This window comes from Meles meles, chromosome 5 (genome assembly GCF_922984935.1).
Source record: "Meles meles chromosome 5, mMelMel3.1 paternal haplotype, whole genome shotgun sequence".
NCBI lineage: Eukaryota > Metazoa > Chordata > Mammalia > Carnivora > Mustelidae > Meles > Meles meles.
This window is the reverse complement of record NC_060070.1, coordinates 100,198,780-100,216,167: the sequence shown is the minus strand read 5'-3', so window position 1 is coordinate 100,216,167 and position 17,388 is coordinate 100,198,780. Positions and strand designations below refer to the sequence as shown.

Sequence of the window (17,388 nt, the reverse complement as noted above, 5' to 3'; positions counted from 1 at the left end):
TGTCATAATCTTTAAAAAACAATTTTGCGGGGCGCCTGGGTGGCTCAGTGGGTTAAAGCCTCTGCCTTCGGCTCAGGTCATGATCCCAGGGTCCTGGGATCGAGCCCCGCGTCGGGCTCTCTGCTCCGCGGGGAGCCTGCTTTCCTTCCTCTCTGTCTGCCTCTCTGCTTACCTGTGATCTCTGTCTGTCAAATAAATAAATAAAAAAAAAAAAAAATAAAAAACAATTTTGCATCAGCTAAGTGATTCATGAATATGATTTCCTCTACAAAAATAAAAAATTACCAATAATTCTGAAATCCCCTTTGATTATCTCCTCCTACGTGGTCTGTCCTCTCCTTCCCACCTCTCATGCGCTAAGCACACAAGGGTGGTTTAAAGGGTGCTTGTTGACCTGCACAGGGGGATCCAGAGTGGAAACTGATGTTCAGCAGGCAGGTGGGGTGGCAGGGCGGTTGATTCTTTAACTTGGCCAACCTGGCCAGGCACCCTGTTTCCAAACTGCTGGCTGCAGCACTAGGAAAAACATCCTGCTTGTCACTGGTTGCAGACTGTGCTACACAGCAGATTTGCTGTAATCTCTGATACTGTTCAGATGAAAGGTTCACTATTATCATCAGAGTTATGCTATCATCCCATGGATTAAAACTAGTTTTATGGGGGATGCTTCCCAGGTCTCCTGATGGTCCTTTGAGGGGGAGACTCAGGACTATCAAATTCTATTGGAAAGTTTCCCTTCCCAGAGGAAAGGTCAGGAAAAGATGAGAATTTCTTCTGGTCAGGAACCAATGGGCATAGACTGACATGATCAGGAAGCTGGTGCTGTAAATTGGATTGGGTGGTGGGACAGAGATAGAGAAGTCAGACAAGAACCAATGAGAAAGGTGGTTGCTGTTGACTTCCTGAGTGGGCTTGTTCTCTGATTCTTTATCAAGAGGGTCAAACCAATGACTGAGACCCATAGTCCGGGTCCTGCTAGAAGGTGATGAGTACAAGTCAAGGGCCTCTTCTTGGTCAAGAAAGAAGTCAGAAGGGAAGGAAGTAAAACAACAAAGAGGGCTAGTGGGCCCTTTCTTAACAAGACTTTGAAGAAGTCACTTCTTTTCTCTGCTTCTTTAGACACACAAGCCTGTAAGGGGAGTGTCAGCCCACAGCAGGGAACTCAGGAGTCCTTCCTCTCCATGAAAAGGCTGTTCGGAATGGGGACCAGCCCTTTGCTGGCCCTTTGTCCTGGGCCCTGTGTTTGGTCACTGACTTACTGGAAAATTCTTTCAATCATTCAATGCCTGTTTGTCTCACTGCGTGGACTTTTAAAATTCTTGTCTGGGGCACATGAAGTAAGCGGTGAAAAATGTAAGACACTCTTTCTTTGCTCATTAATGAAAGTCCCCGAGGAAAAAGCCCAAGTAGCTTGTGTTAATCATTAAATTGCCCTATGGTCAGTTCTGAACTCTTACTTTGGTGCATGTTTGGCCAGGACACAAACGAGTTAGGTGAGTTACAGTCCAACACCAGTGGGTTACCTGCACAGTAGCTACGGGCTGGGCTCTAACCAGGTAACACAGTTACCGGTTCTCATCGGAGAGAAACAAGATCATGTAGAAAGGAAAGACAAGCTCTGCCTTGAGTTGCAACGAGACAGAAACAGATAAGGTACTGTATAATTCCCAAATGTCTCTGTTCTCTATTCTCTAGGTATTACACTTCTTGCTGAAGTCCAGGTCAACAAAAGGAAATGGAGGATCCGTATTAGCAACCTTACCACTCTGTCTCTGAGTTCCAGAGGAGGGGTGGATGACAGGGGAGGGAGGAGAAGAGGAAGGGGAGGAATGGGAACAGAGAGAGGTGCCGAGAGGACACTTGACTAAATGCACACAGCTCTTGTTTGGTTGGAAATTATCTGGCTGGCAGAATTAAGTGGAGGCTGAGTTTATTCTTAGAAAGAATTAGTGGATTAATCATGTTAAGAAAAATTACAGTTATTAAAGATTTGATTGCTCTATTCTAGAGGAGAAGATGCAGGTCTGAGCATAGAACTTTAAGAAAACCAAACCCAACCCTTTGAGGAAGGGATAATTTAAAATTACTGACTTCTGTTGTTCCAAGCCAGGAAGCAGGAATTGAGATGAAGTATTAAAATCATGCAGTTAGACTGAAAATAGACTCTCCTGTGCTGAGAATATTCTGTCGGGTATAATAGGCAAGTCAGATCCTGGTCCTTGGTCTGAGTAGCAAACATTCCTGGGTACTTTTCCCTACGCAGTAGATGTAATTCTGAAAATTAAATGTTTTAAAATTGAATTCTATTCCAAATAGATGTAAAATGTAGAGAATTTTGCAACTTATAGGAACATTTGTTGAATCCACTTGGATATTATAGATTTCCCTTCATAAATGTAAGTAGCCTCCATCCCTACCCCATCTACCAGTACATGAAGGCATGTACTCAGATTGTCTCTGTTTTCCCAGCTCCTAGCACAGTGCCCAGCATATACTAGGAATATAATATAAGTTTGTGGAGTTTTAATTAAATATAGATTATTTCATTTATTGGGTTGTCTTAATCAGGATATTCCTGTAAGTTTATTCTAAATTTCGTGCAGATATTCTTTTTTTCTGGGAGTTTATTGTGGCCTTTATATTTTCTGAAATAGTATAACTATTTTTGTTAGTTTCAAAGTTTTCTTAAAAATACAAATTAAATGTATACTTAGCAATACACATACATATTCAGTTCTGTCAACTTGTTTAACTTTTATTTCTTATTATTATTTTTAATTTTAATTTTTTTTTAAAGATTGTATTTATTTATCAGAGAGAGATAGACAGAGAGAGAAAGATCACAAGTAGGCAGAGAGGTAGGTTGAGGCAGAGGGAGAAGCAGGCTCCCTGCCGAGCAAGGAGCCCGATATGGGACTCGATCCCAGGACGCTAGGATCATGACCTGAGCCGAAGGCAGCTGCTTAACCAACTGAGCCACCCAGGCGTCCCTATTTTTAATTTTAATTTTAATTTTAATTCCAGTATAGTTAACACAGAGTGTTCTATTAGTTTCGGGTGTACCATATTGATCCAGCAATTCTGTTGAACAGTAGAGTAATCTGCAAAATTGTTGAATCACAATTCATGTGCTCATCAAGATGAGTGGACTCTTAATCCCCTTCACCTACTTCACCCATCCCCCCCACCCAACTCCCCTCTGGTAACCCTCTGTTCTCTGTAGTCAAAAGTCTGTTTTTCGGCTTGTCTCTTTTTTCCCCCTTTGTTAGTTTGTTTGTTTGTTTCTTAAATTCCACACAGGAGTGAAATCCTACGGTTTTTGTCTTTTCCTGACAAGCTTATTTCACTTAGCATTATACTCTCTAGGTCTATCCGTGTTGAAAATGGTGAGATTTCATACTTTTTTACAGCTGAGTAATATTCCATTGCATATATATTCTACATCTTTATCCATTCCTCTATCAGGGGACACATGGGGGCTGCTTCCATAATTTGGCTATTGTTGATAATGCTGCAATAAACGTAGGGGTGCATATAGTTTTCCCAATTAGTGTTTTTATATCCTTCTGAATTAGTGTTTTTGTATTCTTTGGGTAAATATCCAGTAGAATTTTTTTTTAACTTTTAGAAAATTTCACAGCCAGTATTTTTCAGAGGATTTTGTCTGTGTTCTGTGATTTGGGGTGCCCCGGAGGCACCTCCAGAACAGTCATCAGGGCATTACCCACAAGGCATATGGCTTTTTTTTTTTTTTAAGCTAGGCTTCCATAGATTCTTCTCATCTCACATGTGTGAAAACCATTTCTTTCAGGTTAGGTAAACCAGGCAGAGAGTTTAAAAATATATATTCACCAGTTAGAATTCTTTTACTGAATACCATGTGGGAACTTTGCACAGAGATGTTTGTGGACATAGAAGACTGGGCCCTGGACCTCTTTGAGGAAGAGATTATTCATTTATTTTTAAAAGATTTAGTTAATTAATTTATTTGATAGACAGAGATCACAAGTAGGCAGAGAGGCAGGCAGAGAGAGAAAGAGGAGGAAGCAGGCTCCCCGCTGAGCAGAGAGCCCGACACGGGGCTCAATCTCAGGACCCTGAGATCATGACCAGAGCCAAAGGCAGAGGCTGTAGCCTACTGAGCCACCCAGGCACCCTGAGGAAGGGATAGTTTAAAAGAAGAGACATATATACAGTATGTGGCCCAGGCTTCCCAAGACGTAAGCTGGAGGTTCAGAGAGGAAAGGGCAACCAGAATTGGAGTGGCTGGGTGTTAGACGAGGTCACTGAGATGATGTGACTGCTGATTGACCTGAGTTGGACATGGACCACTGGAGGTTCCTCAGCCCCTCCTTTGTCCCCCTGTTCCCACAGTGCGAGATGTATTCAAGGAGGCAGCCCTGAGCTGGTGATGTGTTTTGAGACTCTGTGGATGGCCTACATGTCTAACTTCGGTTAAGGCCTCTATACAGATGTTTAAGATTCTGGCAGGCAGATACAGAGATCTATTCTTACTGGGGATGCCCAAGACGAGCCTTGTATGTAAATTCCCTTCCTTATTATCCCTGCTACCTACCAATCTGGAGCAGCCTGCCTCTTTCCTTGGTCTCTCCCTGCAGTATGCGTACAGGAGTCCATTTGCAAGCCAACAGTTGACCATCCAACCAGGAGACTAAAGGCAGAAGCCTTAGGAAAGTGGTATCTGCAGGAGGAAATCCTGCACTGGCCAGTGGCCTCCATGAAGGGAGGGAAGGGTGGCCTGGAGGTGAGATGCTCGTGGACTGCCATGTGAGCACCAGGACCCAAGAAAATGCCAGCCGGCCCCATGTGCTTGTTGGAGGAACTGCTCAGAGCACCTGGTGGCTGAGAGGGGAAATCAAGATTTCCTCTGCTCTGGGCCATTTGGCCAGACCCCGATGCCCCACTTGAGGCTGAAGCTCAAAGCTAGAAAGTTGAAAGAACAGCTGACATTAGAGAAGGACGTGTGGGTGTCCACTACTCTGCTGGCTCTGGGACTGGCAGACCAGATGGGAAGAGCAGGATAATCAGGTGGAGAAGTTCATGTGCTGGTTTGCAAAGCAAAGAGGGCATAAAATGCTGTGGCTTAAGACCCCAACACTTACGCCAAAGCCTGATTGGGATGTTAAGAGGTGGAAGCTCCAGGGAAGTGAGGAGAGCAAGGAGGAGGATGTGGAGGGGGGTGTTGTGAAATAGACAAAGTGCCCCATACCATCGCATCCCTAATACAAAGGAAAGAAAAAGGCACAGCAATAGCAACCCCAGCCAACTGGGGCAGCTGCCAGTTCAGGAAACATTCCGGAAGAGAGAACACACTCCCACTGAATTTATTGATACATATGTCCATTTCCATCCAAGGGTAAGTATCCACGCACAGTTAGTTGGCTATGGGATGGATACAAGGGGCGTGTCATTTCTCTGAAATGCAGGAGACCGAGAAGACGAGCAATGTCCCCACATACTCTGCCTCCGCCAACAGTGCCTGTGTGATGTTCAGGCATTCAAGGGACCCACTTCCTTGTAGACTGGATTATTCTAGGCTGTAGGAAGGCTTGACACAACAAGGGGGTTCTCCCTGGGTACAATGGGCCATGGAAATTTTTACAGAGGGTATAGAGGGCCACGGATTCTTAGGGGTTTGGAAATGAGACAGGAAATTGATGCCCCTGTCCCTGAAGGCCCTGCTCAGGCTACATTCACCACAAGAATGAAAGCCAAGATACTGCAGTGTGCCCTCAGCTCCTGGTATGGGACGCTGAGATCCACGCTGAGTCCAGCTGTGGGACAAGATATTCATGGTGCTGGACAATCCATCACTGATCTCTGCGAAACTGACAAATCCTGGCAGTGGGTATGGGCCGTGATAAAGACCTGGGACAGAGAGGGAGCTCAAAAAGATGAAAACCTATTTCAGTTGGGTGGAAAGGGTCTGATAAAAGTAATGAGGATGTCACTGTGGTTTGACGTCCTTGCTGCCAGGGCTCCACCTGAAGAAATAGACCAATAATCCATGCTCTGTTGGTCGCCCTATGGAAAACCTTAAGTCCAAACAACAGTTCAGATGAGTTCCATTGGCCCCTGTCATCCCTCCTTCCCCATCTGCTCCAGTAGAGGGCATAGGGACATGGTCCTATTTGGGGTGGGTGCCCTCCACACTTCCCATATAGGATGCAGCCCAGGATCGCCTCCAGGTTAGGGCCAGTAAAGAAGGTTGGAGGCCTCATGTTCAGCTTACTATTCACTGGTCTCCCAGAGATTATCAAAAGGTGAGGGCTCTGGTGGCTATTGGAGCTGAATGCACCCCGATACAGGTAACCCTCAGAAGTTTCCTGGCCCCCTCAGCGCCATTGGCAGTTATAGAGGACAAACAGTTACAGTCAGGAAGCTCGCTTTGACACTACAAATTGGGCATTCAACTCCACCAGAATACAAGTTTTTTTTTTTTTTTTAAGGTTTATTTATTTTATATAGAGTGCATGTGGGCAGGGGAAAGGGGGAGAGGGAGAGAGAGTCTTAAACAGACTCTGTGCACAGCTGAAACGAAAAGCCGGACACTTAACTGACTTGGCCACCAAGGTGCCCCCACAACCAAATACAGAGTTTTTAATCTCTTCAATACAAGTGAGTACCTTGGGCATCTACAGCCTACAAGGTCAAACTCTGCAAACCTTAGTTGAATTCTGCCTCCACATTAGTGTAATCAGACCAGTGCTGAGGAGAAACGCCAGCTGGGAATCAGGAAGTCTCCCATCCCCCTTGAAAATGCTAATTGTCAAACAATACAATTTGCTTGGGGGACACAAGGAACTAGGAAAACTATCCAAGAACTGTACCAGGTGGGTATTGCGTACACTGCCCATAAAGCTTTCAACAGCCCTGTCCGGCTAATAAAAAAGCCAGATGGCTCATGGAAGATGAGAGTAGACTACCAAAAACTGATGAATGTCACGCCCCCCATCCAGTGGCTGTACCCAACATTGCCACTATTGTAGAGACCTGGACTGCAGTCCTAGGAACATACCATGCTGTGCAGACTTAGTAAAAGCCTTTTTCAGTCTACTATTGGCCACTGAGTCTCAAGTTCAGTTTGCCCTCATGTGGGAAGGGCAACAATGGACGGTTCAGGTACGTCCCCAACCTACTTGCACAGCTCCACAATATGTTCCCAGATGGTAATCTGAGACCTATCTCTGTTCTCCTTGCCCACATCAATAAAAGTAGGCCCGTTACACTGATGGTATTATATTCAAATGTGAAGACTAGTTTCCACTGCAGGACACTTGGCAGGATTTGCTGAAACATCCGTGTGGGAGAAGATGCGCAGTGAACCCAACAGAAAATTCAGGGCCAAGGCATTGCCATCAAGTTTTGGGGAGTTGTTTGGTTGGTAAGATGTATGTTATCCCAGAAGCTATGATTCATAAGATACAAACCTATCCAACCCCCAAGAACAGGAAAGAGATGTATGGATTTGAGGGTTTGGGGGGACTTTTATTCCATACCTGGCCCAGTACCTCCATCCCTTACACCACTTAGTAAAGAAATACAGAACTGGGAATCAAAACAAGTTGCCTTTGAGAAGGCGAAGATATTAGTGAAGCAGATTAAAGCTCAGGGCCTCTCCCAAGCAGGGCTACCCTTTGAGTTAGATGTCTGTGACTCCATGACGTCTGTGGCTGGGCACAACAGCAGAGACAACGGAATGACAGAGCACCTCTAGGATTTTAGTCCCAGCTCTAGAAGGGGGTAGAAACCCAGTATGCCCCCGTAGAGCAACAGCTCCTAGCAGCATCCCCAGTGCTTCTCCAGCACCAAAGGAAGAGCATACTGGGGTACAAACTTCCATTCCCATCAAGAGATGTGTTAAAAATATGTTCCATTGACTCCTCCTCTGCCATGGCTCAAACCCCTACTTTGACTAAAGGGTATATCCATTTGCAGCAGAGAAGCAGCCCACTGTCTCAAAAATGCAGGTGCTTCGAGGCCACGTGGAGTATGAAGATGCTCCAGATGCTTCCAGCCCTCTTCCTAGGGCAGCACAGACAGAGGAAATGGGGGAAATCCTTGCTGATGCCTGGTACAGAGATGGGTCTGGTCAGGGCAACCCTTCTATAGGTATTCAGCCCAATACCAACACCATCTGGATGGAAGCCAGAAGGAACCTCAACAGCCCTTGGGCAGAACTTGGTAGTTTGGCTGGTGATCACGTAGGCATCCTGCATGTTAACCCTTTGCACTGACAGTTGTACTTTACAAAGAGATGAACCCCATGGCTTAAATAATTGGAAGCCAAGGAATGGATGATCATGAATAAGGGGATCAGGGTTTGCAGAAAGACATTTGGGTCCTGCTACCAGAGCCTGAAATAGTCCTCACTGTCTTCCACATGGCAGATTTGAAGGCACTGACGCCCCATGGCAATCAGGAGGCTGATGCCCTAGCCCAATGCAAACCTTAGCAACTGATCTATCTGAAGATAAAGCAGATTTGGTACATATAAAGAGAGGTCACCAGAACACCCCAATAAGATGGCATATTGCCAAGGATTCCACAATGCCCCTGAAATAGTGACTTGGTTAATGCCACAACAACCTGTCCTGTTTGTTCTACACAACAGCCAAGACAACTACTAAAGGAGTCTGGAACCATCCACTGGAGTTTCCAACTAGTGAGGGATTTTCATGGTCCCCTCCCTCTGAGTATGGGCTCTAAATATGCCGTGTTTTATATGGACACTGTATCTGGCTTAACCCAAGCTATCCCCCATCCCAGCACAACCAGGCTTCTACCATTATGGAATTAGAGAAGCTAAGTACCATGTACAAATACTCTTATTGAACAGACAGTGACAGGAAGTCACATCTCAAAGGTGGTGATGTACAAGACAAGGTGAAAGAACATGACATCGAGTGGAGGTGACATCTCCCCCAGACCCTGCAAGCAGCAGGGTTGGTAGAAAGGACAAAGGGGTATTAAAGTAGCAGATGAAATTACAACAAGCAAAATCATTTGGTTGGGTGGGCTAAATTACTATCCCAGGCTTTAATATATTTGAATGATACATCAGTAGGACCCCTACCCCATGTACCAGACTGGGGACCCCTACTGAGACAGCCCAATTGGCAAAGATATGGAAGTCATGGAAAACAGCCATTGCCCCATGTCTCATGTGGATCAGGGTGTGATGCTGCTCCCGGGCATGATGAGCCCCATCATGCCCGGGAAAGAAAATATCTATGGCATTTATAGCGGGATGTCCTACTAGGGAGGGTGAATTACTTCCCGTCCCTGGTGAATGGGAAGTACTATCTCCTCTGGGATCCAGTTGTCCCGTGGTAAGCTAGACCTGCTGAAACACACTGTGCTTGGAATGGAACATGCACCACTGAAAGAGGGAAAAGGTGAGGGTTCTGGTCTGGCGTATCCCCCCCCCCCCCCCCCACTTAGTTCATCTCTCATCTACCTCCGCTGGCCAGCATGTATGGTATGCACAGCCAAGTCAAGTTCCTAAAGCTGCCCACTTTCCTCTCCTCAAGGCCGGAAGCATGTTCCGTTTTCCCACTGGTACAATAATTTGGCCACCATCTTTGTCTGTCCACTGGCCTGGAAGACATCATAAACACGGAGAAGCCCTGACCACATTCACCCAGAAAGCTTTAAATGATAGCGGGGAAAGTCTGTCCTTACCAAACACCAAAATGTCTCTAGTGAGAAAAACAATCCTCCCAAACAGGATGGCTTTGGACATTATTATTGCCTCAAAAAGGCACCTGTGCCTTTCTCCAAACAGAATGTTATATGTTCACACTTGTGAGAGTCTGCTAATTAAATCACCGAGACACAAGTGAATGCCCTGAGCCATTCGACCCCTATCCTAGGGGACTTAGTCAATGAATGGTTTGGGTCATGGGGTTCTTGATGGAAAAATTATTACTTATTTTGGGGATCATGGTCTTAGTCTACGCTTTTTCTTGCTATGGTGTTGCTGTGGTATCTGCCTCTGAGTGCAGCCGGATAGCATTCAAATGAGCCACTTTGATGCCGGCGGAAGCCCTTGCTGACTGTTCAGGGCACATTGCGGAAGATGGGCTTGTGAGATTATAAGCACTGGTTAGGAGGGGTGGAGTGTTGGGGGGAGGGGTCATGGAGAGAATAGGATGTGACCTCCAATTGACCAGAGAGCTGACCCAGGCAATTGGGCAATTGGAGGCTCCTCACTCCCCACCGCCACTCTGTCCTTGAAATGTACACTTCGCCCACCTTTCCCACAGTGGCAACCATTTTCAAGGGCACAGCCTTGAGAGAGCAACGTGGTGCTGAAACTACTCACCTGGTATAGTTTGAACCCAGCTGAGGCCTCTCTATAAACATTTAAGATTGAGGCAGGCAGGTGTGGAGATCTACTCATCCCGCGGGTGCCCAAACAAGCCTGTAGGTACGTTTCCTTGCTTGTTGAACCTGCCACCTTCCAGTCCAGAGAGGTCTGTGTGCCTCTTTCCTCTGTCTCTCCTTGCCCTCTGGGTAAGTTGGCAGTGGACCAACCAAAACGGGGGTGGGGGCAGGTTCAAGGGAGGAGGTCACTGGAGGTAGCAGGGCTGGGAAGGAAAGCCAGGATTTCATTAGATCATGAGAGAATTTGGGGAGTGCAGAAGGCACCCACAGGAGACAAGGAAGGGGCTGACCCGATGAAGGCTTGTCTGAGAGGTGACGGGGAGAACCATCCCGTGCAGTGCAAGGTTCACTTTGGAGAGCCACAGCTGGGAAAGTTGGAAAGAGAGGGGCTCAGATCCTGGTCCATGGAGAAATCGGAGACGGGGCTTTGCCCTGGAAATAGCCCCTGAAAGGAAAACTAACAGCCCCAAGAGCGTCTCCCTTGTGCCAGGCCCTGTGTTAATTTCTTTGTATATATCCCCTCAGTTACTGTTGATAAAGATTCTGAGAAGTAATCTTTTTTTTTTTAGGAAAATATTTTATTGATTTACTTTAGAGAGAGAGAAAGAGAAGCAAGTGTGAACTGGGAGGAGAGCAGAGGGAAGAGAGAATCTCAAGCGGACTCCGTCTTGAGTCTTGGGCGCAGAGCCCAACAGGGGCCAATGTCCCGTGATCCTGAGATGTTACCTGAGCTGAAACCAGGAGCAGGTGGCTTAATGGGTGGAGCCACGCAGGCCCCCCACTGAGAGGTATTCTTATCATTTTATGAAGGATGGAGGTTTGGCATTGAATTAAAAGCACTAAGCAGAACAATAGCACAATAAAGGCAGTGTTTAGGGAAGAGAGATCTGAGGGACTGGGCCAGCATTCCCCGGAAAGGGATAGAGGGTCCAGTTTGGAGGGTGCAGCTTTTTCTTCCTGTTTCTTTCCTTCCTTCCTCCTCTGCTGTGAGGACAAGACAGTTCCCCGCCCTTGCCCCAAATTACCATTAGTACCATATTTTTTAACCCAGTACCATACTTAACACTTGCTTTGTTAAACTTTTAATTTTATTTATTTATTTTTTGTGTTGATTGATTTCCTGGAGGACTGAGACTCTTCTAGAAACGAAACAAAACAAAATAACCTCCCCCTCCCCCACCCCACAACTACTATTAACTTGTATCTTAACATCTAGAATTTATTATTTTTTAGATTAAACTTTTGCTCAATAATGAATTAATCAAAGAGGCTGTTCTTTTTTTTTTTTTTAAGATTTTATTTATTTATTTGAGGGAGAGAGAGGCAGGCAGAGAGGGGGAATAGGCTCCCCACTGAGCAGAGAGCCCGATGTGGGGCTTGATCCCAGGACCCCAAGATCATGACCCGAGCTGAAGGCAGAGGCTCAACCCACTGAGCCACCCAGGCGTCCCAAAGAGGCTGTTCTTATTTACCCAGCTTAGCACGCATAAAATAAGTTGGTGGGAGAGTGGGGGCAGGGGGATGGAATAGTGATGATTTTATATAAGAGTCTTAGATTATCCTTTTCTCCTGAGCTTGGGAGGATGGTAGGTCCCTTAGAAGGCTCAAGAGCCGTGTTGGTATCACTGCCTTAATTTCCCAAATTTTAGCAAAGTCAGGTAATAATATGTGAGCAAAAAATGCTCCAAACAGAATGTAATTTTTCATTTTTTTTTTAAAGTGCAAAAGCTACACTGCTCCTGCAAAATTGAAAATGCTTGTAATGTCTGAGCAATTTTGAGAGGATTGATTTAAGTGGACAGGATGACTGTCTGGCTGATCTCTCTGATGAGTATGGAAATACTACTTCTGGCAGGTGAGTGGGATGTGCTCTGAAGGGATTATAGCTAGAACACAACAAGTTACCTTGAGAATTAGTTTATAGATACTTAAAATATTATTAGGGAGGATAGTCTTGAAGCATCTGTTTTGGGTTTAAATTTTCTCTACTTAAAGATTATTTTTTCCTGTTTAGTTGTTGAGGCTAGATATAAGTTACAAATATATACTTCTGTTTTTTAATGGCCAATGGAGGTTGCTGTTATGGTCTAAAGCTTCTAGTAATAATTTATAGCCTTTTTATAATTCATTTTTGAGCCATATGATGTAATTATTTTTAGATTTTATTGCTTTATCTTCCCAAAGGGAATAGCTTATCTTGTCTTAGTTGTTATATGAGTGCTTGTATCAAACTCTTCGTTTCCCAAATCATGTCTCTAATTTTCTCTGTAATTTTGGTTATCCTTGTCATCTTTTTATGGCATTTGTTTGGGACCTACTTTAGATTGAAGTATCTAATACACTTTTGAAGGGTAAGTATGGGCTGCTCATACTCCCCAGCTCTGGCTGGGGCTGCCATGAGTAATTGTGTTGGTATGAATGATTCCCCACCACCCTTCGCAATGCATCATGCCTGCTGTGTCAATGCACATGGAAGGCCTGGGCTAATCAGAGTTAGCACAGCCTGGATTATACTTTATCTTTTCTGATATCGGAAATGTAAAGTGTTCTGTAGATCACACTTTTCCTCTCTATGATCTCACTGAGGAGCTGACTGATTTTTGATGGCTTCTTGAATTGGCTTTGTCTTGGCTAAGGCATGTCCATGAGTGTCTTCAAAGATAAGGATTTTATTATTATGCTCAGCCAATGGTCTCGATGGGAGAACCTAACATGTGAGAGCCTAACATGTATCGTCTACAGTTTGTTGTTGATTTTTTTTTTTCCCAAGGAAATTTCAGCACTGATCTATGCTTCAGCCTCTCTCTGAGCAGGCAAGGCAAAACAATCTACAGAATTTTGTGTCCATCTGGGGAGTCATTCTGGTCACCTAGTCAAAAGGAAGAAATCAGAGGATGGTACACTGAGCAGGATGATTGAAATAGGGACAGCTTCTACAAGTTTCTCCTCTTCTCTGGGAAGTGGAGTTACAAGAAATAAATGGTGGCTTTACAGCTAAAATATGACTACCTAATTCAGGGTGGGAAAGAGAGACAGATAATATGTGTTTAATTAGGAACCAAATGTGCCGTGAGGTCCTTCCCAAATGACGTAGAAATGTAGGAATGTTCTGGTGAACTGTGGGGTTTTGGAGGTCCAAAATAAGAGGATTAGTCAGAACTCTCCTTAAAATGGAAGTTTGGAAGGTGTGATCCCCAGGCCCATAGCACCAGCTGCACCAGCAGCACCTGGTCAGAACTGTAAATTCTTGGCCCTTCCCCTACACCTACTGAATCAAAAACTCCAGGGGTGGGACCCAGCAATCTGTGCTTTGTCAAGCCCTTCTGGCAATTTGGAGGAATGCTAGTTTTTGTTTTTAAAACATTAGGGAAGCAGGTGTATTGACTCTGAACTTCAAACCCACTGTTTTTCTTACTCATTGACAGTGCCTTCCCGGAGTTTCCGCATTGAACCTGAAGAAGGTAGTCTTGCAGGGGGAACGTGGATCACAGTCATTTTTGATGGTAGGTTTGGCTCTTACCAAAAGCAAGTTTCTTACTTATTGGTAGTAAGAATCCTAAATAATACATGAGTCTTTGGCTAAGGACAGGTGTAAAAGAGGGCCTGAAGGGCATTGGACCCGCTCACACTGATTTCTGTGTTTCCAGACGCTCACTTGCTGATGTCACAGAAGGAGAGCCCATCACACCATTAAATGCCCCTGCCCACTTTCGTATCCCAAGCTGTGGGATGGGGCCCTAGGAACCCTAAGTGACACAATATGGAAGCGTGTAGCAGAGTCCTTGGCAATGTGTTCCCCAGAATCTTGCAGATGGTTCTACATGTGGGAATTTCTAAACCACAGCTCAGCTTCCCCATCTGTACCAGGGTAGAGAGTAATTGTGATGGCTGAAAGAGTCCTGGATTTCAGTGGATGGACCCAAAGAGAGAAAATATTTCTTACAAACTCATAAATGAGACCATCCATTTACACTGGAGTCATAAATGCATTTGGAAATGAGGAGTAGTCATTTCATCCTCAGGCAAGCTCAGCATGTCACATGGCCCCGTGCGGCCATGTTTTTATATTCTCCAGTGTGGTTTGCAACTCTGCTCAGCCTGAGTATCCCCTTTCCCTTGTGTTTAGGTTTGGAGTCGGGGTTCCTTTATCCTGTCAATGGCGCTCAGCTAGAGATACACCTGGTGAATGTGGCTGAGCCCGCCCTGCCCAGCATCCCTTGTGATGTCTCTCCTGTCTTCTTGGATTTGCCGGTGGTCATGTGCAGGACCAGGTAACCTGTCTGGGTAGGAGAAGATAAGACAGGGCCAGTGCTTTGCCTATCACTGTAATTTGGGGTGGCACATTAGAGCAACTCCCTCTAGGACTGCAGTTATCAGCTATAGCTTTAAAAATGTTCCACGTGAATATGCTTCTGCGAAGTCCCCTATCACGGGACTAAGGCTTAACGGAGGATGAAAAGATAGGAAAGAACTTTGAGAAATGTGAGACATTTATAAGGAGGGGTTGGATTGTGTTTCCAGCTGTACTTTCTTGTTGTTGTTTGCAAGGGGCTCTATCGCTATTAAGATATCAATAAATGGTGCCATTTCCCCATCTAAAGAACTCAACTCTTGAAATAAGTATAATTATAGTGATTGTGCCTAAACCCAACCAATTAGAAAGGAAATTTGTTTTAGTCCTCAGCTTATTTCCTTTTTGGTATGATTGGTATAGGATTCCAGGTCACCTACCGTCCTATTCAAGTTCTTGGTGGCTTATAAAGTTTCATACAAGTTCATTCTTTCCCTACTCATGTCTTAGAGATCCCGTGTGAAAGTGGATCATTGCTTAAGAGGAAAAGAAATTATTATTTCCTTTTGTTTTCTGTTCTCCCCTTCAGGACAGCTCCCTTTCTTCCATCTCTGCCTCCTGAAATCTAACGTGCAAATGTTAGCTCTTCCCTGAACATACAACTGAGTGTAATCTTGCTCTTCTTTGAAAGGGGGGCGGATAGAGGCTGACATCCAGGTGATGCTTGCCACAGCTTTGAGGAAGGAGCACGTTTTGTAATTTACAAGAGGCATGGCATGTGGCCTTGTTTTCTCAGCCCTGTGTTTCTCATGACACTTAGGTTCGTTGTTCACTTGTCATTTTCATCCTAGAAGGAAGTGCTCTGAGGACAGGAGATATGTTAATACCACCCTTGTAGTCCTTATGGTACTTAGCACAACACCTTGTGAGTAGGCGTGGCTCTCTAGATGTCTCTTGAACTGAAATTTCTTGCAGCCCTCCTGCTATTGGTTTTAAAACTCGGTTGTATATCTTCCTCACATTTTATGGTGGATATGGGCATAGGGTTCTCGCAGGAACTTGCCATGAAATAGATCAAAACTCTGAAGTTTTGTATGTTCTATTTCCCTCAATGCCAACATGTTAATGATTTTGAGATGTACCATATAATCTATTTTAGAGGAAAGAAACACTATTCTCTTACATGTACTTATGGGTTGGAAGATGAATATCGAGTTCAATTAATCCTCAAATGTAAAAAAATGTACATTTTATCATCAGTGAAATACCATCATATTCATTATCATAAAGACATATCTGCTTTCACCAGGACAGGCACTGTAGCCTCTAAATCAGCACTGTCTAATCCAGATATTATGTTAGCCACAAATGTAATTTAAAATTTTCCAGTAGCCACATTTAAAAAGTCAAAAGAACCAAGTGAAATTATTTTAATAATTTTTATTTAACTTAACATATCCAGAATATTATTTCATGTGTAATCAATATATAAATTATTAACGCTATACTTTATGTATTCTTTGCACACCAGGTCTTCAAAATCCACAGGGATTTTACACTTAGCGTATTGTATTTGTGACTAGCAACATCTCAAGTACTCAGTAACCACGTATGGCTAATTGTGGCCTATTGGATGGTGCAGATTTAAGTAATTAAATTCATGCTGAAGAGTTTGGTGAGAAAATGGTGGAGGGGAGGCACTTTTTAATTTTAGCTCCTTAGTCATCCTATTCCCTCTCTTACAAAAGTCAACATGAATGGAGCATCAAAAAGGCAAAGAAATCATTGTGATATTTGTGAAAAGAGGAGAGGGGGTCCAGGATTCTCTTGATGGATATATAAAGTGTTTATGGGCTGCTTGAATATGATGGAGGCAAGAACTTTTTTGGCAACACATGAATGAAATCAATGCCTTTTTTTCCCGAAAGAGCCTAGGATTCAAGCCCAAGTCACCCTTGACCCATGATGTTTGCACACATAAGTTTCTTAATCTCTTTGGAACTGTCAGCATTTTTTTTTGATGGAAACTAAGATTAGATTATCTATCAATGTCTGTTCCAAAACTTGAAGTCCCGTCAACCTACAATTCTGCAAGATAGAATTTTTTTTTTAAATTTAAGGGCTTTCTATAAAACAATTATAACACGTTGGTGTAGGATCCAATCTTTAAAGTCTTATGGGTGAGTGGATCTAGACTGTAGAAAAGGAAACATAGGAATCCTTGGTTAGCTCTCCTTCACAGGTGCTGGAAGAAATTTGGGGTGATCTTGTGGGGCTGTTGGCTTTGGTATTTCACAGTTTTTGGTTCACAAGGATTTCCACTTTCTGCCCTCAGATCTCTGCTGTCTGAAGCACACGAGGGTCTATACTACCTGGAGGTGCATTCTGGGGGACAGGTGGTGGGCAGCCCCAGTCCAGGACCACGAGACAACTGTACGTTCAAGGTGGGTTCTAAGGATGGAGGAATGTATATTTGCCTTGTCTGAGGGTAGGCCTGTGCTATCCACCAGAAAGTTATATGTCAGCCAGAGTCTTGCTTTGTCGGGGTAAGAAGAAAGGTGGATGGTAGTTGTCGGGTGTCTGAGATGATACCAATGAAAGTTAAGTATGGCACACTTGTCAAACTCTGTGCTTTATATGCATTAATTTGATGCTCACATCAAATTATGATGGGGTAGTTATTTATT

The 17,388-nt window shown here is 44.3% G+C and overlaps 1 protein-coding gene across 1 annotated transcript in view; it reads left to right on the top strand.

Moving 5' to 3' along the window:
- The first annotated feature begins 11,077 nt into the window (after window positions 1-11,077).
- Window positions 11,078-17,388, top strand: part of LOC123941759 (fibrocystin) — a 361,193-nt gene continuing 354,882 nt past the window's right edge. Inside the window, exons 1-5 of the mRNA XM_046005454.1 lie at window positions 11,078-11,198; window positions 12,131-12,265; window positions 13,836-13,913; window positions 14,537-14,681; window positions 17,037-17,145. Of these exons, the coding sequence (XP_045861410.1) occupies window positions 12,214-12,265; window positions 13,836-13,913; window positions 14,537-14,681; window positions 17,037-17,145 (384 nt within the window). The 5' untranslated portion in view covers window positions 11,078-11,198; window positions 12,131-12,213. The remainder of the gene's footprint in view (window positions 11,199-12,130; window positions 12,266-13,835; window positions 13,914-14,536; window positions 14,682-17,036; window positions 17,146-17,388) is intronic.